The sequence below is a fragment of the Sturnus vulgaris genome, chromosome 1 (assembly GCF_052056855.1).
Source record: "Sturnus vulgaris isolate bStuVul1 chromosome 1, bStuVul1.hap1, whole genome shotgun sequence".
NCBI classification, from domain to species: Eukaryota; Metazoa; Chordata; class Aves; order Passeriformes; family Sturnidae; genus Sturnus; species Sturnus vulgaris.
Window position 1 is genome coordinate 58,264,147 of NC_142243.1, and position 25,613 is coordinate 58,289,759.

Consider the following 25,613-nt stretch of genomic DNA (forward strand, 5'->3'; position numbering starts at 1 on the left):
GGAATGGAAATTTCAACAAATAAGGGGACAAAGAATCCTAAGCAGCATAGACAAAATACTGCAGACTAGGAAGGTTTCTTCTCTGGCAAAATGTATCAAGAAGTACATTGGGAGATTGCAAAAATGGTCTCCAAATCATTGTTAGTTCCTACTGATCACAAGGCCATATGCAGATGCCAGCCTGTCCATTCCCTGAAGGTGTGTGCCTGGCTGGTGCATTCCCTCTGACTCTGCACTTCACTGCTGGTGAAGGTGCACAGCCCCAGCTGTGTAAGCTGCAGATGTTTGCTCCACTGGCGGGGCTGACAACACCCGCAGGCCTTCTGAGCTGCCATCCCAAAATCAGCACCTCGTGTATCACTCAAGCCCATCCAAGCTGAAATTGCTGCAGTCACATAGGAGACAGATTGGAAACATTATTATTTTTTTTATCGTAAAGGCTAAGGTCTCCAACCACAGGATGCTTAACTTCCAAGAGATTTGCTGCACTGTGAAAAGGCAACCCCACTGCAAATCATCAATAGGCTGAGCAAGATCCAGCAGCTGTTGTATGACAATATATGGATGGATGATTACACAGTCCAGACTGCAGATAATCTAGACTATTTTTAAAACACATTTTTTCAGAAATGAGCTTTTAGAATACCCTGACAAAATCCAAAGCTGAGGCAAAGGACATCTGAAAAAAGGAAGTAATAGCAGAGAAAAAATGATTCTGGACTAAGTTTCCTTTGAATCACCTGCCACTATTGCTAGTTTACACCTAGAGTGTATTTTATATACATTTTCCCCCCAATTTGGCAATTAAATATATAAAAATATGGCACTTAGTCCTAATCTTGACACTTAAAGTCATGCCTTCTGTTGATCCCCAAGTGAGAGATTCTATACCCTACATGCAGCAACACTGGAAAAGGAAAATGCTCTGTTTTTTCCTCACAGTCTGTAGGACAGATGTCAACTTCCTTTGCCTGAGGCAGAACCTGGGCCACCACTTTACCATCTCTGGCAGAAACACACTGAGCATTCAGACAAGATGCTCCAACACCAGGAAATCTAGGCTTTGTTCAAACCTTGGCCACTGACTTCCTGCAGTAGTCTCACTCTTTCCCAACATTAATTTCCTTCTCAATAACATGAAGGAAATTATACTTCTGGCAACCCAGACCAAGGAGAGAAGAATATGAGTGTTTGCTAGTCCTTCCACAAGCCAGTTTTCATAACAACATGGCAGGGACAGGAGAATAGTATTCTCTGCTGCAAAGCAATGCTCATAGCCACATTCGGTAGAGGTCCTAGCAAATGTATTAACCTGGGAAAACAGCAGCTCAGTAAGAGATAAATTCCCAACAGGGATATGGTGCAGGTGGTCAGTGCCTCTCTAGAGGTGAGGCACTACACACACTTCTCTACTGATCTGAGCGGATTGGATTGGATTAAGCGGGTCATGACAGGATTTAGCTCTACTTATTACTTAAGCTGTAACCAGCCAGGTCACACTAAAATTGAAAATTACATTCCCAATTTCTTTTAAAGTATCTTTTTGTTCGAATCTGCCTTACACTTATTTTCCCTTAAGTCACCAACAGGTTTGTGCTTTAAAAACTCCTGGGCTGTAACCCTGTCACTCCTGGTATTACAAATCCCACTGAGAGAGCAAAGCATTTGGACTGTATTAGGCACCTTGCCCAGTAATGACAAAGGAAAAAGGAAGGAATGGAAAGTGAGACTGAAAGTTACTGGTCTAACTGGCTGGCTGTAGGTGCTTACAGCCAACACACAGAGGAAAAAATTACTATGGAAGGAGAGCAAATGGTTAGGGACAACTAATGCAATAACGTAACAGATGCACTGCTACACAAGCTTGGTCTGCTCTTTCTGCTGAACATACTGCAGTAACCAAAGAGCTCCTTTACATCTTCTGATGGGGTTTCACCACCATCAGGGGAATTGTAGCTGTAACTGTCTCTTGAAACCAAACTCATTTGTTGAGATGCTCAAAAACACAGCTAGGCCACAACCCGTCCATGATTCAGTAGTTTGTGTGTTTTAAAACACAACTCACAATGCAAAGAAGGTCATACAAAGTACTTGCAGGTAATGTGTTTTAGTTCACTCACCAGGTCAAAAAAGAATCTACAAAAAACATATTGTAAGTGCAAGTATTATTCTTACTAATTATCACCAGCAAACATGTATTTTTTTGGCAGTATAGAGAGCAGAAAAAGAAAGGGTACTACACAGAGCCAAGAATGAAGTTTTGAGACCACAGGAGAGGAACAAGTTGTCCTCCTGTTTTGAGTTTTTCATTTTTAAGAAGAGAGATAATGATTCCAGGATGGGTTTTCAATAGATTGCCCTAGAGGTTTGGGTTTTTTCCCCTGATACCTCTGGGAATTTCTAGTCTGAAAACCAAACAAACTTACTTGCTGTGAACCAACTATCACCTCATATAAACTAATAGATCCATCCTAGTTCATGCACACAAAATACTCAGCCTCTTTGTTTTCAATTAGAAATCCTTTACTAGCACACATATTCCAAATCTGAAGTCTCAAGTAGGCTCTGAAGATGAACAAATTTACCTCCAAGCAAAAGACCAGCATAAAATATGAATTTTTACCGTGTCAGTTTGGTCTGAAGAAGGAAGCATTACATATGTGCATGCACATTGTCCATCTCTATAGTGCTGTTGTGGACTTCCAGCTGCTGAGTGCCCCCCTCAGAGTCCAAAAGAGGCAGAAGTATTTTCAGTATTGTTTGACAGTTTTGATGGTTCGTTTTTCAATCTCTCTGCTGGCTTGGAGAATATACCTATCATAAACTGACAATCATGACCTAAGAAGAGGCTGGCAGATGCTAGTTTGAGTCAGCTGCCAGCATGCAGGAGTCTTTATGTCAGTCTTGACAAGACGTGGTTTCTAAAATTAAAGTGTTTTGAAGGACTAAGTAACTCTTAGTTCACTGCTTGATAAAAACTGCTTACAAATTTTTATCCTTTTAAATATTTCCCAGCATGTAGACTGCATCCCTCTTCCTCACTAGCTGTCAAAAGTCTGATTCATCTTGTTAAAGCCAACAGTAAAACTCCCACTCAGTGGGATCTCAGTGGACAGAGACCACACCTACCTCTTCTCATTTTCTCTCCAAAAGAAACAGACATCTCAGCTGTAATGTTCCTTGCACATCCACATGTCACTCAGTCCTGCTGCCCTTCTCAAAAATATTTCTAAAGCTCCTGCAATCTTTCTGTTTGAAAATAGCCAGGTAAGATCTCCTAAATGCACTACCAACTGGATTTATATCCTACAGCATATACCATGCATAGGACAGCTAAAAATAATTTATGCATGTCACAGAAATATTATTTGGCATTTCACTGCATCTCAAATGCAACAAATTCATGAAATTTAGAAAAAGAAATAGATCTGTTAAAGCAAAACCAAATTCTATTTTCCATACTGAAAAATATGTAGATGGGCTAGTTGAGAGGCAGAAACTTTTATCTTTGTACATATTATATATATATATAAAAGGCTGTCACTAGGTCATTTTCTAAGAGAAGAAAGCACAATATGAGATTTTAAATTTGTTGTAGAAGCTTAGCACACTTCATAGAGAAGTAATTACAGAGGTGCCTGCTAGCAGTGCTACTGTTAAGGCTGTATCAGGGGGTTCGTTATTAACCCAGTTTTCATGGTTCCACACTTCAGTTAGAAGACACCCATGTGCTGGCCTTAAACTACCATAAAAAAGTTCATCCCACTAGCAATTTATTTAGTTGCTTTTCTTTTTCTTGTAAAAATGCAAAGAAAAAAGGGAACTATATTAAATTTTCATGCCTTTCTATAAATATACACTGAGGAGTTAATAATTGCAACAGCAAATTCTGACACTTCTGGCTGAAATCTTTATCCTGTTTAAATTAACAGCTAGTTCTCCTGACTACTGCAGAACAGGATTTCAGTTTCTGAATTCTGCAGAAGTTTATATCCTGCTGTCCACTGAGCTGCTCAGCAAGACTAAGTGCCTTCTCCTGTTTAATTTGTGTCTTTCTTAAGCCTGTTCTAGTTGCAATATAATGTGAATTAGTTCAAATCCCACTGAAAGACATGGGTGTACATTATTACATTTGTGCATTGTCACAGTTCTCACCGTTCTGAGTGTGCTAAGTGTTTCTGATATAACCAGAGATAAGATCCTCTGAAAGAGATGTTCTAGGTAACACCTGGAAGCCCCTTCTAGATGGCTGCTGACACATGTTGAAAGACACACATTGCACAAACCAACACTGGTTTAATCCCGTGCCTTCCCCAGACACAGGCACCACCTGACGGTGTTGTATGACACACACAGCACAGCCCACTAAGGACAAAAGAGCATTGCTCTGCCACTGAGTGAGTACAAGGGGGACTTAACAAACAATAGTGCCAGTCTTGTCAACATTTTTAAAAAGGACCATCTTTTGCAACACAGTTGAAAACTGGCATGACTTTCCACGATAAAGCTTTAAACTAAGATTTTAGTTTTAATTGACTTTGACTGTGAACACTCTACCTTTCTGAAGTAGAAATCACGGGAAATTTGGTTGATCTGCTTCATGGCTTCCTACTCTTCCACAAAGGAAATCAACATTCTTGCAGCTGAGATGCCTCCTGGCTAAGTTTCCTTTTCTTTCCCTCAAACGCTAAAGAGGCTTTCTCACAACTGCACCCCACACATTTTAAGTTTCTATGCAATGTTAGCTGATTCACCCCAAATGTTTGCTTGCATTACTACTAACATACCAGGGCCTTTAGGAACAGCACACAGAGGTGATCTGAACTACCAGGCTCGGAGCAAGCAATCCAGTAATTAAAACTGATTACAAATCAGCCACTCCAAAAAATGGTGTGGTGGTGAGAGAAAACTTTTGACCGAGTGCTAACACAGACAACTAACTGAGGTTGTACCATCTTAAGCACCACAGCTGACTCTGCTGTGGCTGTCTTTGAACTGAGCCCCTAGAATCCAACTTACCACTATACACCTTTTCTTTTACATTTTCACCTTAATACAAAACATGGTGAGTTCTCCAAAATATGAAGAGATGGGGAAAAGAAGAAAATCAAGGATAAAGCCAAAGTATACTGGTATCAAAATATATTACTCATTTTTCTGGCATGCCATGCATAAGACTTCATGCTGCTCACAGAAGGAAAAGAAAATGGTGTCTCTATTAGCCATGAAGATTTAGGACTCCTCAAAGGAAGCTAATAAAGCTTACCATAATATCCTGTAAACAGGAAAACATTTGAAAGCCTGAATCCAGACGCATTCTAATTACAAACATCACTTATACGTAAATCAAGAAATCCTAGCAAGTGGAGGGACGGAAAGTGTTTTATCTCTCCCCATTACTACAAGATACCACAGTGACAAATTGTGCTGGTTTCACCAGGGGAAGGATAGAGTCAGAGAGATTTTTCTCTATGAGAACTTCCTCTGTGAGCTGATGGGACCAATTGGAGGCTGGTTCGGTTATTGACAACCTGAGAAACCAGTTGGAGAAAGTCAGTTCGCTCCGTGAACACACATTTGAAGGCGGTAATCCGGAACTGAGCCTCTCTGTCTTTTCCGGTTGCAGTGCAGATAACTGGGCCCAGCCTGGCTCCACTGCAGGCCTGGCAGGGGGGCAGGGCCGGGCCCCCCGTGTGGGGAGCTGGCATGGCCCGGCAGGGAGGAGGGGTGGCCATAGGCAGTGGGTGCTGTAGCTGAGACCCAGGGAGACTGAGTGAGGTCCCAGCCATTCCCTCCTCCTCCCCCGTTCTGGCACAGCCTGAATCTCCTGAGATCCTGGCACAGCTCCAGCATTGCAGCCTTGCATTCCCCATGTGAAATCTTAACTCTTTCAATGCTCAAATAAGACTTGCAGACTTGCCAGTTCTCCCTGGAGTGAGAAGGGAAAAATAAAAGAGCTAAGTTACTTTAGATGGAAGGAGAATGAGGAGATGCTGTGAAGATGGCTGAAAATCCTTTTGTAAAGTTGTAGGGATGAACTGATACCGCACTGAAAATTCCTGCAAACCGTGGAGAACAGACATGAGGGGTTGGTTCCATTTGATAGATCATTTGACCAAAAGCAACTGTGTTGAGAATCTTTGCCCTGTGGAAAGAAGGGGATCTCGGTTTTCTGAGGATGAAGCATGAACAGAGAGAAAAGAGATGAAGAGAACTTTTGCTTTGGAACAGTTCAGTCTTAAAAGTAAATGCCCCATGAGTTTAACATGGCCCATAAGCACAGATTTGGGAAAGCTGTGAAGATGGGAGGAACTTCACGACTCTGCAAGCTTTTTCCCGGGTGGATGCCAATCATTAAAGTGAAGCCACGAGAGAACTGATTTTTTCCCTCCTTGTGGAGAAGTCCCTATAGCTGAACAAGAGGACGCTCCTCTCTCGGAAGTGAACTGAATAGAATTATTTAAATGGGGAACTGACTGAAGTGTCTTTGTAGGAATGGGAAGAGGGAGGAGGGAGTGGTCTGAAGATCTTATTCTGAATTTACTGCCTTCTTTTTCTTTGTGTAGTTAATAAATTTCTTTTTATATCCTTTTATGTTTGAGGCCTGCCTTGCTTTTGCTCCTCGTTCTGTCTCACAAGAGAAAATGAGTATATTTAAATTGGCAAATCAAAACTATGACATTAGTGACACGTTGGCTGGGAAATTCAAATTAAACCAAGACACAAACCAAAAAGAGAAAATATTTTTTCTTAATGTTCTCTAAGTGAGCGTGGCTGGCTCATTCCACGTCAGGTAAATACCTTTATCAACAGGAACAAGAAAAAGTTCCTGGAGGTCTTGGGCTAACACAGATAAAATATTAGCTAATACACCTCAGGAGGCAAGGAGAATTCCTTCTTGTAAAACAAAATGTTACTAATACACTTGTATTCTGTTTTAAATATATGATTTCACCCGTAGGTCTTGTCTAATCTTGCAGACTAATCTAATTTAGTGTAGGCATATAACATTTGGCAAATTTGCTGTCCAAGTGTTGCCTGGCAATCTGGGGAAATTAATCACATGCCAGTTTTTGTGACTTCCCAGGTACCTCTGGGGCAACCCAGGGCCACCAGGTTATGAAGTGATTTTTCCTTTGGAAAGTACTGCTTGGCAGCTTGCATAAACAGCAAGTTAATAGGAAGGCAAACCAAGACTGAAATCTCTACAAGCTATGATAGACCTTGAAGTGTTCCAAATGTATGTTTACTTTAATGGAGTAGATGTTGGAGTCAGAGAGTCAGGAGTCTCTCCAAACTCTTCAGAGAGAAATCAGAGAGCAGGTATTGAATTAAAACCTTCGGATGGATTGAAGTATGTTAAGCCATTCACACATAAGGCAGAGGTATAAGTTTAAGTTTTAGAATAAGTAAGCAAGTAAGTAAGTGGAATAAGTTTTAAGTGCTTTTAGTGAGTAAAGGTCTTAGAGACCAGTATAGTAGTACATGTTCTAGGGAAGGCTGAAAAACATAGTCCTAGATACTAGGAGTCCTATGGAGGCTCCAAGAGCCTAATTTCAGACATAATAAAGCTAGAGTAAGAATATTGCTTACATTTTTCAGATAGAACAAGACAGACCATGTATGTAGTTTATATGTAGCCTGACATGCTAGGCAACTAGAATTCTAATAGGTTAAGAAGTGCTCTGAGTTTGTGTCTTAGCCTGTTGGGAAGTTTCTATGTAAGAACATGCATTAGGGAGAGCTGGTGCATTTTGCCACTGCATTTTACCATTGCCTTTTGCTTTTGCCATTGCTTTGCTTGCTTTTGCCTTTGAGACTGATGTGCTTCTGCAATAAACAACTTTATAGCAACCATTAGCTGCATGGCTGATTGAAGAAAACAACCCGAAAAGTTGGGTGCCTGAGAGCACCTGGAGGTCCAACCTCACAAGTAGAAAAGAGAATTAGAACTGCATTCACAGACCTGTAATACCTCTGTTAGACAGTGGAAGTGTTAAGAAACTTTTCTGCTTGCAGACTGATTTTTTTAAGCCAGAGACAGGAGAGGGAAGCATCTAAGAGATGTGGGCTGCGTCAAAAGCTGCTTCCCCTCCCAGAATCTTCCTGCTGAGTGGCAGGAGCCACTCAGAAGCCTAGAGCTCTTGCCAAAGAGCTGCCTGGGAAAGCTCTCTGGTACTCATCTACATCAAAAAGATTGCACATTCATTCAGAGTTCTTTTTCACCCTTGTGTTTGCACTCTCTACACTGCTGGTTTTATACTTGTGCCATCCAGATGTCTGTGTCTGAGGGAACACTATTTGCAAATTCCAACAACTACATTCACAGCTCAAATTCTGATAAACATGCATTTCTCACCTTATTTCTAACCCCACCTACACCTCATGTTTGGAACATTTCACCAATGTAATTTACAATCAAAATCAATATTGTTTCTTATGGTGTAAATTATTTTCTCTTTAAAAATATGCCATTTTTAGAGTTTTTATAATATTTCCTCTTTGGAAATATTTCCAATGAAAGGAGATCATTGTTGAACTTCTGAAGTATCCAAGACATGAAAAAGAAATAGGTCAGGGAAAAAAAGCAAAACTGAGAGACACAGAGAAAGATCATCTTTGAAAATTAAATACGACTTTCTACTTTTAGATTTGGGGCCCAAGACACATTAACATTTAGGGTCAGACAGGAGCTAGAGCCATCTTCTCTGACCAGACAACCCAAGATCATTGAACAATGGTTTGAGTATCTTTCTTACAGTGTGAAGGGGCCACTAAAGGAAGCGAGATTATCAGTACATGCAGACTAATCATTCAAAGCTGCCTTAAAATGGGCCCAGAGTGAGAAGCAATCAGATCTATAGCTCTTACTCTCAGGAGTGAATCTAGAGCTACAAGTGAGCTCACCCCAGGTGAGTAAACAAGTCACTTCCCCACATCTCTGCTTCCTATAGCTTCAGAAGGGATCAAGTATCTGCCAAGCACACAAGCTCTGATGGCAGGGAAAAGGAAGGGTTTGGAATAAACTCTGCTGTCTACTCTTAGAAGTCTCACTGTAGCAGTGAGTGTTGTTGGTAAAGGAGACTTGGAAAAAAATCCACAGGCAGAACAACATTTAATGAGAAAATGCATAATGAAATTAATGTAGATAATTTAATGAAAGGGGAAAGACAGAAAGAAACATCCTAATATAAATTTAATTAAGTAAACAATTACAGAAAAACTATTTATTTCAAGGTTGGTAGTGGTTTTTTGTTTTGCTTTGTTTTTAACTGTAAAAAGCTATTAGCACTGAGATATAGGAGGAAATGATACCTGCTACTCATTGGGTAAAATGAACATCTGAAGTATTGAAAGGGTTGAGAAGAGTTTGGAAATATAAAACACTATTTGTCTGAGGCCCTGAAGATCCTATTACCAATACCAAAGACCTTGCAGAAAGATGTTTCTGCTGGGCAGAAGTGTTTGAACCCTGCAAGGAGACCATAATTCATCCCTGCTGAATTCATCCCTTCCATTCTCTGAGAAAGTCTATTCTGGGTATAGATAATCTTGACATCTGGCAGTCCCTATTGCAGGAAACCTTGGACCAGGAATAAGGTGACAATGGGGCTAGATTTACTGGCTAGTTAATGAGAAAAAAAAATTATCAAAAGGTTTCCTGCCTCAGAGGTGCACTATTTCAAAAGTAGAAGGAGTTACTATAGCACTACACCACAGATATAATTCTGCCTTCCTCATGGAAGGCAAAGTAAGTTCTGTCTGTTGAATAAAACTATCCAAACACTGTTGTATGAGTTGAATAAATATTGCTATAACTACCAGAGGGTATAAGAAACAAAGTGGTTGCAGCAAGATAGCACGGTTAGAAACAAGTTTCTGAATGCGGTGAAGGGATTGATCTCCCTTTATATATATGGAGATTTTCTTGTGTCATGCTGGACATCTAAAAAGAGCCCTTGAGATGCTTCAATACTGCAGAGAGATATATTAGAGCTTTTGTAAAAGAAAGCATGAAGATGTGAAGCAAACTCTGCCTCTGTAAATAGAGAAAAAAAATTATCTTTAATACTACCAGTTCTGTTTTGATCCATTACTTTCACAGTATGCTTTAAGAGGATTACCAAAAAAAACCCCACAACTGTAAAATTCTCCAAAATTAGAAATGGTAAATTATTAACACTGATCTACTGAATGCAGTACTTTTATATTATTATATTTTATATTTATTTATTAAGAAAACTGAAACAAAGCTCAGTACCTTTTGGACACTCTTTTGGAATAGATATGATGCTTTGATGCCTGTGCTGATGCCCTTCCAATTACAGCTGCTTGACAATTCCATTGCATTTGTCTTCTGTTTTTCCACAAAAATAAGACCACATGGGCCAAAGCTTGCACAAGGCAATCTGCACGTGGTGGTCCACAAGGGTTCTGGGGCTGATGGCACATGCAAGAATTGCATGCAAGCAATTCCTACAGAATTCAGTGGTGTCTGTGAGGTTTTGGAACCTCCGGGTGCTCTGAGGCACTCACACTGTCAGGTTATGTTTTTCAAAAAGTGAAGCAGCTAATTGTTGCTATAAAGTTGTTTATTGTAGAAGCACATCAGTCTTAAAAGCAAAAGTCACAGACAGCAAAGTCCATGTTAAGTTCTGGCTTAGCGTCCCAAACAGAAGCAGAAGCTCCCCGAGGTCCCAGCAGAGCCGGAGAAGCTGGGCAGCTCCTATCTTCTTCTTTGGTGTTGATGATGGCAGAGAGAGAAGGAACAAAAGCAATGCAAAAGCAATGGCATAAAAAGCAGTGGCTTTCCCCGAGTATGTTCTTTTATAGAAACTTACGAGCAAGCAAAGACACAGACTCAGACCACTACTTCTTAACCTATTAGAATTCTAGATTCTTAGCACGCCAGGCTATGTATAAACTGAAAAATGTAACCAATATTCTTAACTCTAACTCTGTTATGTCTGAAGCTAGGTTCTTGGAGCCTCTAAAGAAACATTAGTATGTTTTTCAACCTTCACTAGAACATGTACTACTTCTCAGGCATCTAAGACCTTTTACTCACTAAAAGCACTTAAAACTTACTCCATTTACTTACTTACTGACTCACGCTATTCACTTACCCGTTCCATCTGCTCACTTACTCATTCCATCCAAAGGCTTTAATTCAATCCCTACGTTCTGATCTCTCTCTGAAAGATTCAGAGAGTCCCCTGATTAACTGACTCCAACAGTGTCTTGTTGCTGCTGGTTAGGGATTAACCCTTGGAACGGCCGTAATAAAACACATAGCAATGCGGTCTCCTCTCAAGACAGGAAAGAGAGAGACAGAGACACTTTATTGTAACACTACCTTGCTTAAGTACAGTCACTCACTACTCCAGGGACAGAACACAGCCCATTGGTTAGAGCAGGCAACACCTCTTGTACAGATGTTTTCATTATAAACAACAGAGTTCCCAAAATACACACTCTGTAAACAGTAGCAGGTGCCTTTGTTTGTTCCTGGGAAAAACCTCTGCTCCCAGGCCAGCCCCTGGGAAAGCTCCGTGTTCACACAAAACTTTCCCATGGGCTACCTGAGGCCTTCTACAGTGTCTCACTTGGCTTGCAGCAACACACCTAAATGAAATACCCAAGAGGAGAGCATAGGGTGCAATGGAGCAAAGAGAGGAGATCTGTCTTCCAGCGCAATTCTGCCAAATTCCTAGACAGCATTATCTGAAAAAACTTTTCAGAAGCATGTAACAGTGGCAAAGACTAACTGATTTGTGAGTTGGAGGTTACTCCAAGTCCAGTTTGTGGTTACTATCAATAGCAGAAAGATCATCAATGACAAAATAACACTATCTAAGGTATAGTGATCCATTATAGTAAACTTCAGCACCCGTTGCGCAGAATACCACACACCCAAAGTTCAAAGCAGCAGAACAATAGGTATTAGTTCACACATTTATCAAACACTAGGTTAGATGAGAAAAGAACAGCTTCTAGCTGCACTACTGCATTTCAGCTATCTGTCTTCATTTTCTCAAGTGCATGATAGGCTCAATGGTATAGCAGAGGTGAAGAACAAAACACACTGCATGTGCAGGAGTTCTGAATTTAAAGCAAATGCAATGTGGCTGAAGATACTGCTGGAAGACCAAAATGAACACATTTGTGAACTCATACTTCCAAAATTTGGCACCTACAGTTAGATTCCTCCAGACTTGAACTAAAACTTCAGTTAAATGTTACTGTGTCTTCTTGACCACTTCTTTGGGAATTAGATGATGTCCAGCCTCTGAAGCATTAACACAATGTCTATGCTTGTTTAAGTGGCTGGGAAGAGTCCATATATGCTGTGGTTTCTGTGATACAGGGATCTAGGGCTTAGTGAAGATAGACTTGCTCTGACATCAATGTCTAAAATCAGGCATTATTTCTCAAAGCTTTCTGAAACTCCTATTACCAACCTATCGAAACTCTCATTTCAGTCTTAGCTTTGTGCAAGCAAAGTCCTTGTAATTTCTTTAAGCACTGCCATGAAAAGCATGGGGCAGGTAGCATGGGGACCAGTGAGGTGCCCCAGTATGGTGTCACCAAGCATAGATGTTGCAACACAGACATCTCCTTTCTTGTGTGAGAATGAAAACACAAAACAGCTGTGATCTCCACACTCCAAACAAAATACCTCTGAGTGTCAAAACAAGTTGGGGAAAGGGAGAGAAAGACTGAGAAAAACCCAATTTGCGTACAAGTCTCTTGGTTATGGTACCACAGTGAAACCATGCCAGAAGCTGAGAAATCCTCGTGTGGATTGACCCATGTTTCCATTTATGGATAGGCTGCTGCCTACAGTCCAGGCACAGACAGACTGTAAGAGGAGCACTAACAAGAAGTGCAAGAAAGGCAAAGATTAAAGGGCTGACCAAAGGACCTCAAGCGCAGGGTTCTTAAGGAATCTCAACATCTGGTTTCAGACTGTGCTCGTCTTCCCAAAGCTAAGCTTGGCTTAAGTATGAGTATTAAACTACTATCAGGATAACAGGCTGAGGAGAAGTACAAGGAATTTAGAAACTGTGTGTAGGGTGGAAGACAACCAAACAGCTTCAATAAAACTAACACATGTGAAAGGAGATGAAGAGAAAACTGTAAAACAATGGTATGTCTTCCTTGGAGGACAGGAAAGCAATAGCTACACCTTTTGGGGCACATGTCTCTCTTATTGCCTCATATCTGTTTTTTTCCTTGGCACCTTTAATCATTTTGCTTCTAAATAATTTTCACACTGTTGAAGATGCTTCTGTATTGCTCCAGTTTTCACTGTGTGTGGACTCATGAAGGTTAAAGTCAAGCAGCATGACTGTAGGGCCTGACAAAAGTTTTATCAGGATGGACTTCAACAGCTTTATCTGTATTTTCTCTTCTCATGTAGTCTTTCATGAAGTGAAGAGTATATGATTTGAGAGACATTGTGGTAATGAAAATGGAGACAGGAAATTATTTCAGTGGTCTGGACTTGTCAACAATCTGTCCATAAAAAGGAAAAATTTGTAAATACTCTAACTTCATTAAAGCTTTTATTGACACAAATGTGCCTCATTTATTTGGAAATATTCAAGGCTGGAACATCCTTCACTTATTTGTACTTTGAAGGCACCCTTCTATCAGCTTTCTAAAGATACATTTTTTAGCAAGAGCCCCAGATCAAATGGCTGATTGCCAATTTGAGGACATTTCTGTAAATACTCTATAAATGCACACATATACAGACCAAAGCATAGAATATATGTCTTCTATCTGAAGATATACCAGGATCTCTCAGATATCTGACTTGAGTTGCACCTTTTTTTTTTTTACCATTATTTCCCTTCTAGCCAATAGGAATAAATGACTGTTATTTCTGTTTTCTACAAGGGCATGTCATCCATCTGTGTTATTAAAAATGCAGCCACAACAACAGCAACAAATTTAACCAAACAACTGCTCCATAAGTTTTCAAATAAAAATGCAACACAGATTATGGGTTACCCTTGGAAGTGGTTCTTAGTTGTCCAGTAATGAACAGTCTTTAGAGAGGCCTGTAGATCAGGGAGGATCCCAGCTATCTGACTACCTTCAGTGCAATTCTGAATAGTATCAAAACTTTACTCATCATTGTAAGGATATGCTAGTTTGATAAAATCTTTATAGGATGCTGCTGCAGTGCACCTCAATGAAATGCTCTCTTGGACACCCTCTCTCTGTATTGCTGTGTAAACTAAAAAGTGTGTGAGAAATTGCAGTGTAGCACAGCATATTTCCTTTCCTGGAAAACCCATTATAGGCTGGTTCTTTCACTGCAGTGCCCTCCAAGCCTTAACACAAGGTTTGCATCCCTAGTGGCATAGAGCCTCTCTTCACTCCTCCTTCCTCCCCTCAAATTCTAACCAGTTCATGACTACAGTGGGTGGTTATAGTTTATCACTGACTGTCAGAAAATTGTCAGACTTCTGCAGAAATGCAAAACTGGCTGTAGTACAACATTGCCTCTGCAGCTGTTAGGGCTTTTTGTTTGCTGAGTATTAATAGGAGATGAGTTATGTTCTGCTGGCATTTGGAAGCAATTCCCTCTCTGGCTCCTACCAATTACATATCTATCTGGCAACATTGTGTTGCAAGTTTGTGACATGCAAAGTGGAAAGGCATACCCTTCTCTGGGAAAGGTACTCGTCCTTTTTAAGGTGAAAAATTAGATCGCTAAAACTAATGCAAACTTTAAACGTCTGTGGTATCTGAAAATGCTGCACAGGTACATGTTAAGAAATTACTGGGCTTTGTAGATGGTCTTAAATCAGGCTATTAGCACATTCAAAAGTAACACATATTTTGACCAAATACTCTCAAAGCACAGAAGCGTGTTCCGAAAAGAATAAACAATTTTGCTTTGTCATTGAACCACAGAAAGCATTTTCTCAACTGGTGAGATTTTAAATATACCTGAAAAAAAGAACTCTTAAAGATTCTGACTGGGCAATCCTCTGAGAATAGCATGAAAGTATAGCTTCAAAAACAGAACAGCATCTGAAATTTCAGAATTTCAGTTTTATAAAAGTGTGCAATTAAAGTAGAAAATGGTTGAAAATTCTTTACATGTCTTCCTTTATACTCTTCATTCCTAGTGCACTTTTACAAATCTCTCACAATATATTAGTAGTTTCTTCTGCCCATGTGCACAATTTCTCTCTAGTGTGATCCTGTAGGTTGGTGGATTGGGCCAGTAATTATCATTACAACTGTGTTTGATAGATTTCATTGTGATAATCTGCTTCCATGAAGAAAATAACTTTCAGAGGCTTTTCCCTTCACTCATTCCTATTCCAGGTCCCTGCCCATTGCATGTAAGTTACTATTTACAGTGATGTCAGCAATCTGTTAAGTACCTAAAGAGTGGGGTTATGTATAATAACTACAGGTTACACAGGTTACATAATTAGAGCATCATGTTTCATTTGCTTGTTAATTTTCCAAAAATGCAGGAAAAGAAAGGATAAATAACTGTGGAATGTTATGGATTTGAACTAAATGCTCCTAAACATACTATATATGCCTCCATATCAAAATACAGAAATGAGTAATAACCCTCTATTTACTTGACCTCAGTTCTAATGCTTCTTTTTTTCCGATTAATAGGAATTATACTGTGCAAATCATCTAGTCTGTAATATCTCTGATTTTTCAAGTTTCCCCACAAAGCTCTTTAATAAAAAAAAGGCTCAAAGATGTATTTTTAAGCTGTTTATGTCATAGGGCTAGCTAGTCACAGTATAAGGGTATTTCCTTAAATGTGGTACAAAAACAAGCTGTGGGGAGTCCTACAGTCTAACTGTTGACAACAGAAAAACTTTGGCATCTGAGGTTGGCCAGGATGATTCCCATGGTCCCCCTTTAATAAGCCTCATACAATAGAACCACCAAATATATTTAACCTTTAATATTTCAAGGCCAAGGTACAAACCCATCTGCATGGAGTGCTTGAAATTCTTGAGAAATTTAAATTCTCTTTGATTCTTTATTTGGCCATGCACTGATCTTCCCTTTATCCTAGCTCCAGGATAAATACTGCAATTTATACCATAGTATTTTCTGAAGCAATGTGTAGTTGATAGTCAATATTGACTCATGTGGTAAAAAGATACCAGACTATGAATACAGTTACAGGAAAAGCAAAAAATGGAATTAAGAGCCTTTGTCAGTGAGCTACTCAGTTTTATTGAGAATTAATGCTATAATCAGGAAGACTCCAATCAATAGTAAGTTAAGAGGATTATAACAGTGTATGGGAAAATAAAAATAAATTACCACACCTTAGCTACATTTCATAGATGAGTTTTATTTTGATAATCAGTACCTCTGATTCCTGCAAATGTTATGCTATGAAACATAAAAAGGGAGATACTATCTCTGTCCAAAAAATAAAAGTCTGAAGGAAGATGGTTTACACCATCTTCTTTGGATAGAAAATACACAAGGTTTTCAGACACTGCAGTTTTTAACATAACATTCAATCAACTGCAAAGCTGTGTGGTTTCATATGTAAGTCTCAGCAATGGGCAGGAATCCTCAAATATGCCTTTAGATATCTCCAACCAGCATATATCAACATTCATTACTGCTTTAACTTCCCACTTGAGTAGTCAAGTGGCTCTCAGTATATCTGCACGTGATGTTATTTACTACTGCCTACTTCATTTTCTCCTATTTCAATTCTGGACAGAGCAGTGATTTGTCCTTGATGAGCACACTGATACAAAATCTCAGGGCTGATGTTCACAACCTAGCAGTATAACAAATTACCAAGAGGCAGCAACTCATCAAGCACGGGCTGCCCAACTCTGGTGTAGTACAACTTAGTTCCAAGCATCAATGAAGGATGGTTATGCTAATTTGCATTTTCTTACAGTAGGGCAAGTGAAGAATGTACATGCAATCAATTAACAACAACTACTGTATCTCAGCTAATAGGGGCAACCTATTAAGCTGACATAATTCATTATGCATTTGAGCCTTTAATGAAAAGTGGCCCACCTAAAGAGGCTCTCTCCTAAGCATTTCTCACATTGCCTCTTTGTTTTGTATTGTGGATTAGCCAAGGCAGCTACCAGCACTCTTGTCACAATTCTGCCCTTCCTCAATAATCCAAGGTACTGAAGTCTCTTCAAATACCCAGTCTGGGATTTTTTTATCTCCTTCTCACAGTTCTTTAACAGCTAAAAGAAAGTATGATCAGTCTCATGATTTGTGACCATAGCTCAAAGCCTCTGCAAAGAAGATCTTGCTTTAAAAGGTTAGATCCTGTAATGAATTTCTGCCCCAAAACCAGGATAACTGAAAAAAACCCGATGTTCTTAAATGTTAAAAACTTTCCCATCCATGTATTTTTCAAAACACAGGACATAAACATCACATATGTCCTGTAGATATTTCAGCAGGTCCCTAAATTCTTTAGAACAACATCCTCAGTTTAACACTAGGAATTACAGACCATCAGCAATACTTCATACTGCAAACTGAGAACCTCTTTCTGGGACTGAGCATCTGTAAATGTTTGCAGGTAGCACCCGTGCTGATAACAGATATTTAAGATCAAAGTCATAGACTGGTCAAGCACAACTCATGTCCTTTACAAACCCTGTAAAACATAGGTTATATGAAAGATTCCTTTGACTGCTCTCAAATATAGACAGTCTTAGACAGATGCACCTGTCAAACAATTTATGTATGCTTTTACCAAACTTCTACATTTTGTCCAGGCGGCTAAGGCAGATTATTGGAAATATGCAGTTCAACTGTAAAACAGAAATTGCTTCATGCTTAACTCCTCCTTAAAGATGTATGTGGCTCTTTCACCACAAATGTTGTACTATAGATTTCACTCCAGTATTTTGAGTACCCTATTTCTATCCAAAGATGATCATAAATTGCATTTACACTAACACATGGTAAATCTTTGAAAAGAGAAAGGAATTGAATGGTCAGGGAGATGGGACAATCAGGGTTGTAAATATTAACTTGCTGCATAAGGAACATAGTACTTTGCAGAAGCAAATCCAGTACTTCTGTATTTTCGCTGCTAAGAGGGTGGAAAAGATTTATACTGCATTGGATCAAATGCCCTGGTTAAAATATTAATGTAATGAGGAACAATTAATTTTAAATCAATGTACCTTGCTGCAACTACATACAGTTACACTTGTTTAAGTGTAGATGATAATCAGAACTCGACCCTTTCAACTTCTGAATTCACCTGAATCTGTTAGAAGCCAGATGCACCATGAAGTTTTCCAATTAAAGCCAGTGTGGTTCTTCCAGGAATGATATTATGCCCCTGACTTCCTGTTTTCCTTAAAACCATAGTAAAGTTAATGCAGCTCATTACCAATTATATAGTCAAAATAACAGCAAATTGAGTAAAATGCATATGAATAACTTTATTTTTAAAAAAAAGTAATTAAGTCAATGCCTGCAAAATTTGTTTGCAGAAACTGTGGGTTACTATTCCACCAAGTGTTTCAGTTTCTATCAACACATTCAGTGATTTTGGTAACATTTTTGTTACTTTTTGTTTTTACATAACTTTCCTAAGGGACATTTTGGGCATAAGAACATCATAAAATCAACAGAAACAGCTGAATTATCATTCTGGAGTGATTGAATTAAATCATAGCAGAATTGGAAAAATACTTACGCTCCACAAAGTAAGAGCTGGCATCAATCTTCCAAATAATTTGACCACGGTGAGAGCCATTGACGCCACGGTTCTTGTAGTCCAAAAAGTTTTCTGACAAGACCTCATCTATAAACAAAGAAGATTGGTCTCAGTAAGTGCCTGTTATGACAACATGCACAACAGAGGCTGAAAACACACCTTTGGCTTGACAGAACATCCTAGAGCTACTAGAGAGCTTGGCATGTGTGCTGGTTTTACCTAGGGAGGAGAAACTCAGAAGTTTTTTCTATGAGAATTCCCTCTGGGAGTTGATAGCGACCAATTGAAGCTGGCTTGGTTATTGACAGCTTGAGAAAACCAACTGGAGAAAGCTAGTTTGCTCCATGAACACACATTTTGAAGGAAGTAAACTGGAATTAAGCTGTCTTTCTTTTCCAGTGGCAGTGCAGGTAAGAGGGCCCAGCCTGGCTCCACTGCAGGCTCCCCTGTGTGGGGAGCTGGCATGGCCCGGCAGGGAGGAGGGGTGGCCATGGGCAGTGGCCAGGGAGACTCAGGCTGATTTAAAATCCCAGCCACTTTCCCCCCCTTCTCCTTTTCCAGCATAGCCAAGTTTTTAAAATTTTGGCACAGCTCCAGCATGGTAACCTTAGGTTTGTATTTTTTCCCTGTGTAAAATCTTAACTCTTTCAATGCTCAGATAAAACTTGCAGACTTTTCAATCCTTCCCAGAGTGAGAAGGGAAAAAGGAGATACTCTGAAGTCAGTAAAGCAAGAGCTAAGTTATTTTAGATGGAAGGAAAATGAGGAGATGCTGTGAAGATGGCTGAAAATCCTTTTGTATGTTGTAAGGATGAACTGATGTTACATTGAATATCCCTATAAACCACGGAGAAAAAAGACATGGGGGGGTTGGAGTGTTCCATTTAAGAGATCATTTGACCAAAAAGCACCTGTGCTGAGAATCTTTTGCCCCGAGAAAAAGAAGAGAATCTCAGTTTTCTGAGGATAAAGCATGAACAGAGAGAAAAGAGATGAAGAAAACTTTTGGTTTAGAACAGTTCAGTCTTAAAAGTAATACCCATGAGATCGACATGGCCCACAAGCACAGCTCTGGGAAGGCTGTGAAGATGGGAGCAGTGCCACAATTGCAGGTTCCTGGGCAGCTGGTACTCATGAAAGTGAAGTCAAAAGAAAACTGTTTCCTTCCCCCTTTTAGGAAAGAGATCCCTATAGTCAAGCAAGAGGAAGCTCCTGTCTCTGAAGTAAACTGAATAAGATTATTTTCGTGGGGAATTGACTGAAGTGTCTTTATATGTTGTTGTTAAGGAATGGACAGGAGGAGGAAAGAGTAGTCTGAAGAGCTTGTTCTGAATTGTTGGGGTTTTTTTCTTTCTCTTTCTTTGTGTAGTTACTAAAGTTTCTTTTACACCCTTTTAAGTTTTAGGCCTGCCTTGCTCTTTTGCTCCTAGTTCTGTCTCACAACAGAAAATGAGTATATTTAAATTGACAAATCAAAACTGTAACATTATTTGGTACATTACCCAGGAAATTCAAATTAAACCAAAACATTTATTGGAAAAATTAAATTAAACCAAAATATCATGACACATTGAGAAATCAGATTTATCATTCATTTATATTATTTAAAAGTTCAGCCAAAGTGGCAACCCAGGATGGGCTGGGCCATGGGCTCATTGCTTCAGCTTCAGTGAGATGAAATGGATTTCACATCTGTGCTCTGACAACGAAAAAGCCACAATCTCTACCAGCAGAGACCAGCCAGCAATCTCCTGGCCTTTTCCTTTTAGTGCAAACAACAGTTTTAATTTTAACAGAGATTTGCACAAATGTGCTTTAACCAACTTAGCCTTTCTTGCTACGGAAAAAGTCTGGGGTGGATGCTGAGACCCAGTTCTGAAGACAATTATGTTAATTATTAGTTGCATTAAAAGTGAGAAAAAATGTGAACCACTCAGTCTCACTTTAAAATACTTGAGTTGTAAACACTGAAGAATTGGCTTTGTTTCAAGAAGAAAACCAAGATAATGCCAAACAACAAGAGACACTGTGCCTGAGAACACAGGGATGGTGTGACCAACTGCAGAACAGAAGAGGCAGCCCAACAGACAAAGTTAACAAACCCAAAGACTATTACAATAGTTTAATAAAGGAGACTAAATTGAATGAAACTACACTTTCACTGAAAGAAGAAAGCAACCAACAGATGCCAATATTGTCTCACTGGCTTTATATAGTCATGCTCTCAAAGGAGAAAGGTGAGTGAGTACCAACACTGAACTCTGGTATTACTCTCTTGAGGGATTAAAACAGAAATCCTTCTAATGAGGTCATTAACAATTGCAATGGATAATTATAAATAGCAATGCTATCTACAATAAATTTTCCCTTTGCTGACTTGCTAATTGTCAGGAATTACGTCACCAGCTGTGTTTCATGCTCTGTTTTGAAGTGCATCTCTGCTGAAATCCTTCAATAGCAAAATCCTCTGGTATGATTTCTGTTCTTGCTTTGTACTTTATAGTTGGTTGCATCTTCTTTTAAATTCCAAATTATATATATATATATCTAAAAAAAGCAGGTAAGTATACAACTATTACTCTCAGAGCACTGGTTTACTTATGAATACCTTTAGTAAAGGATCATCCTGGATACAGATTATCAAGGATAATGGACATCATTCTGTGGAAGTAGGAATATTATATACTTGTGAGAAGACTTAAACCTGTCCTTTTTGCTTTGGCAGGGAAAATACTTTATACTTAAAGGGGAACATATACTGAAATGTTGCACTGAGCTGGAGCCTGGGAACCCTGCCTGGCTCTCATCCTGATGGGGCAGAGAGAGTATCCCTCAGTTCAGGCATGCTGTTCATTGGCTTCATCACTTGTGATGTTTATTTGTCATGTTTAGTCTCTGTTAGCTGCAGGAGATGCTCCAACACCTGCCATGTTGTGATGATACATGGATAATTACTGTCCCTCAAGATACTGTTTATAAAATACCATGCTTGCTTAACGAGGCTTAGCTGAGTTGGACTGGATAGTCTTGCTAAAGAAACTGAAGGCATTTTAGGCCGGAGTTGAGTGGCACAGGAGACCCCAGAATCAGCTTTAAAATACTGTGTTCACACTCACTATCTGTGGGGAACAGCTGGCACTTTCACTGTTGCTGCTTTCTGCAGCTGGCACAAAGGCAGCATAAACTCTGCCACACATAACCCCTCTAATTTAACAGAGATGTTGACACATGCCCTTACCCAAACTAAATCACGTCCCTATGGCAAGCTGAGCCAATGGGGATGACTCCAGAACACCCTTTGCTCTATTTTGTTGAAAAAGTGTAGGAAGACTAGAAAACCAGGCTGAGAAGAAGGGCCACTATCCACCTGCATGTCCAAGACAGAAGACCACAAGAAGGGAAGGACAAGCAAGCCAGTCTATGGTTACAGCTGAGACCACAGGAAACCTGGAACAAAGCAGGTCCCCAGGGAAGGGATACATACATGGAGCTAGTCATGTGCACACAGTTTATGCACAGTGGCCACTGATGGAATAATGGCTCAGACATCAGAAAGGATAATTTAATACAAGCTTATGGAGCTCTGCAATATGCAGAGCACCTGAATAGGAGCAGTGAAGCCTTTAAATATAAAACCAATTTGTATACAAAACTTATTTTTATACAAAATGTCATGATTTAGAAATCCAGTATGTGAGCTGTTCTCACAGTCAGTTTTAACCCTGTCTCTTTTGAAAGAGGTACGTTCCTAATTCCAAAGAAATAAAAATTATTTTCAGTCTAGTAAAAATTTATGTTCATTGGGATTTTTAAGCCAGAATAATTTTATCTCTAGAAGAATACGTTCAGGTCCAAAAGGGAAGTCTTGTTCTTTCAGTTTTTAAAGGTATGTATTTTTGGAAGGTGAAAGATAAGAAAGAAATATCTTCTGGCAAGTTAAAAATAGTAGTAATTGAAACTCGTCAGGAGACTGGAATGTATGAATTTGCCTAGTTGACCTGTTTTAATTGGCAAGTAACACTATTCCAGGCATGCTGTTCCCTGAACACACACATTATGTATGTAGCACATTGACAAAGAAAATTGTGCATGTGAAATACAATGCTGCTTAGTGCATTACGTGCATATGTATGTCCATGTATTTATCAACATTCATTACACAAGTAAGCAAATAGATGGTATTTCTCTAAGGAGAAAGAGTATGTGCAAAGGAAAACAAATTTTATTTCTTGTTTCTATTGAGAATCCCCATAACAAAGGAACTGACCTTCAAAACATGTTGCATCTTAATTCCCAAAGGTAAACGGTGAAATACTTCATTTCACCTCCGCACAAAATGAATAGCAGAGTTAATGCTGTTCCCTTTTATATATTTCAGGCAGCAGCTAATGCCTTTTGACATTTTTCCAATGAAGCATTGTAATGCATCTCCCTCCCTCTATTTTTGAAATGTGATTAACCTTTAAACTAGCTATCTGCTTCCTCTGCATAGCTTGGGTTTGGCCCTGCTTGGCCAAAAAGCAAACATTTTGCAATTGCTCTCAGGTCTGTGACTTCATTTCCCTGGGCAGTAGACAGCTTACTAATTAAGGATTAAAATGGGGGAGTATTTGGGATGCACTGCACTTTGAACATCATTAGTTGCTCCTGGAGCTGGGAATGGTGAGGGTGTCTAAGGACGGGAGCCAGCAGACATTGCTCTCTGTCCACCCTGCCCTTGGGCATGCAGGATTGCTGGCTGCCTCTTGCTCGAGAGGAGAGGTGGCTGCAGACCTACAAGACTTTGCTGGGACAGGAGCTGCAGCTCCCACAGACCTCCCACGGGCCCTAGAGGAAACAGGGAAGGTGATGCATGACCAGGAGCCAGGGAGCCCGGATCCAAATAGCAGCCAGAGGGACCAAGCCACGCAAGCAGCAAATGACAGCAAGTGCTTTGGGAATCAGCAGCAATCTGATGGACTGCTTCTCCTCACCAAACCAGATACTGCCAAGCACAGCCTTTTACTGCTAAAAATATTCTGTGCTGCCACTTCCATGCTGAGCATCCCAATATAATTCACAAGCACTAGAGAGAGATAAAGAACCATGGCCACCAAGGAAAGTTATCTTTCAGATGAAAGACAGAATCCAGTTGACAAAAAGCATGCAGCTCCTCAGAGGAATTAGGGAAAATGTTGATAAAGGCCACCCCTCAAAAAGATCTGTGAATAATCTAATGGGGATTTAAGTGCTGTCATCAGCTACATTAAACAGAAAGGACCTCGGTATTTGAAAGTTTGTCTGAAAGTCCCACAGAAAAGCAATCAGATGGTCCATACATCTTCCTCAGAAGGATTGATAGAGTTTAAATTACAAATAGCTGAGTGACCCTTTTGGTCTGTTTGGTTTTACTTAGAAGACAGAAGTTAAAAACAAACTCCCCTTTCTCATACAGCATTTTGCTCCTATATATGACTAGCCTATCTTTTCACATTCTCAAAGACTAACAGCTACGAAATTTAGAATAACGTGCTACTTTCAAAGAAACAAATAATTAACATGAGACAAGAATATGACGTCAGATGGGTTCCTGAACTTGATACAGTATTCCAGTCCCTTATGCATCACTAATTTGATTTAACACTACATACTACAACACTTACTTCCTGTGAATGTAATGCAATTAGGGCACAAAAATAAAAGCTACACTTCATGTTTTGATCCCTTCTGAAAAGGAAATGTTGTACTTCTAAAATTACATAAGGATTTCTAGTCTTCAACTAAATAAATCTGCATTAGTTTGAAATGTATTTTTGGTCAATATGTATGTCTGTATTATGGCATACAACAATAGCTAGCAAAAAGCTTTTTAAAAATAATTTTTCTGTACAAAGAGGCTGAGCTCTGGTTGATCTGTTCTGCAACTAGCATGGAAACCTGCAGGAACAAGATTTCATAAATCACGGAATCACAGGATCAATTAGGTAGGAAAAGACCTCTGAGACCATCGAGTCCAACCCTAACATCACCCTGACAACTCTTCATTCCATGGCACTGAGTGCCACGTCCAGTCTTTCCCTGAACACCTCCAGGACTCCACCAGCTCCCTGGGCAGCTGTTCCAATATCTAATCAGCCTTTCTGTGAGGAAATTCCTCCTAATGTCCAACCTAAACCTTTCCTAGAGCAGCTTGAGACTATGTTCTCTCATCCTATCAGTGGTTGCCTGGGAGAAGAGGATGGGCCTCACCTGGCTACAATCTCCTTCCAGGTAGTTAGAGAGAGTGATAATGTCTTTCCTAAGTCTCCTCCATGCTGAACATCCCCAGTTCCCTCAGCTACTCTTCACAGAACATGTGCTCCATGTGACCCTTCATAAAGTATCAAGAAAATAAAATTATCTTTCAAAATAATAATAGAAGAGGTAAGCCATAAACAAGCTTCATATTTCTTATGTTTATTGTCTTACCACCCGATCTAACACTTGAAGAAAAACACAAAATGATGACAAAAGCCTCTGCAATTCACAAGTGGAGCTTGTAATGATTTGTATCACATCAAGTGTTTCCTTTTGCAATCCTTTAGCACTGCAAAATCCAGCCCTTGGAAGCTGTTCTTCCAAAGAGCTGTACAATACAAGCAGCCATCAGTCTGCAGAAGAGAAAATATTAATGAGAAACATATGCCAAAATTTCAGACCCCAATTTCTTTACAAAGCTGCCACATTTAAAAAAAAATAAAAAATAATAGTTAGGAACATTTCCATTGACTTCAGCTGCTATGTATTAAGCTCCAGTGTTTTGAAACTTCAGTGGATTGAAACTTCACTGTTTATTCATTTGCCAACTTCTGCTGCAGGCAATTAATATACTGCAATTTACAGTTACCATTTCTCCTTC

General features: G+C 39.6%; 1 protein-coding gene across 8 annotated transcripts in view; it reads right to left on the reverse strand.

Annotated features, from left to right (window-relative positions):
• HECW1 (HECT, C2 and WW domain containing E3 ubiquitin protein ligase 1) overlaps window positions 1–25,613 on the reverse strand; it is a 253,483-nt gene that overhangs the window by 134,807 nt on the left and 93,063 nt on the right. For all 8 annotated transcript variants that reach the window (XM_088167564.1, XM_088167559.1, XM_088167554.1 and 5 more), the window contains one exon: window positions 18,716–18,823. In XM_088167564.1, the coding sequence (XP_088023690.1) occupies window positions 18,716–18,823 (108 nt within the window). The remainder of the gene's footprint in view (window positions 1–18,715; window positions 18,824–25,613) is intronic.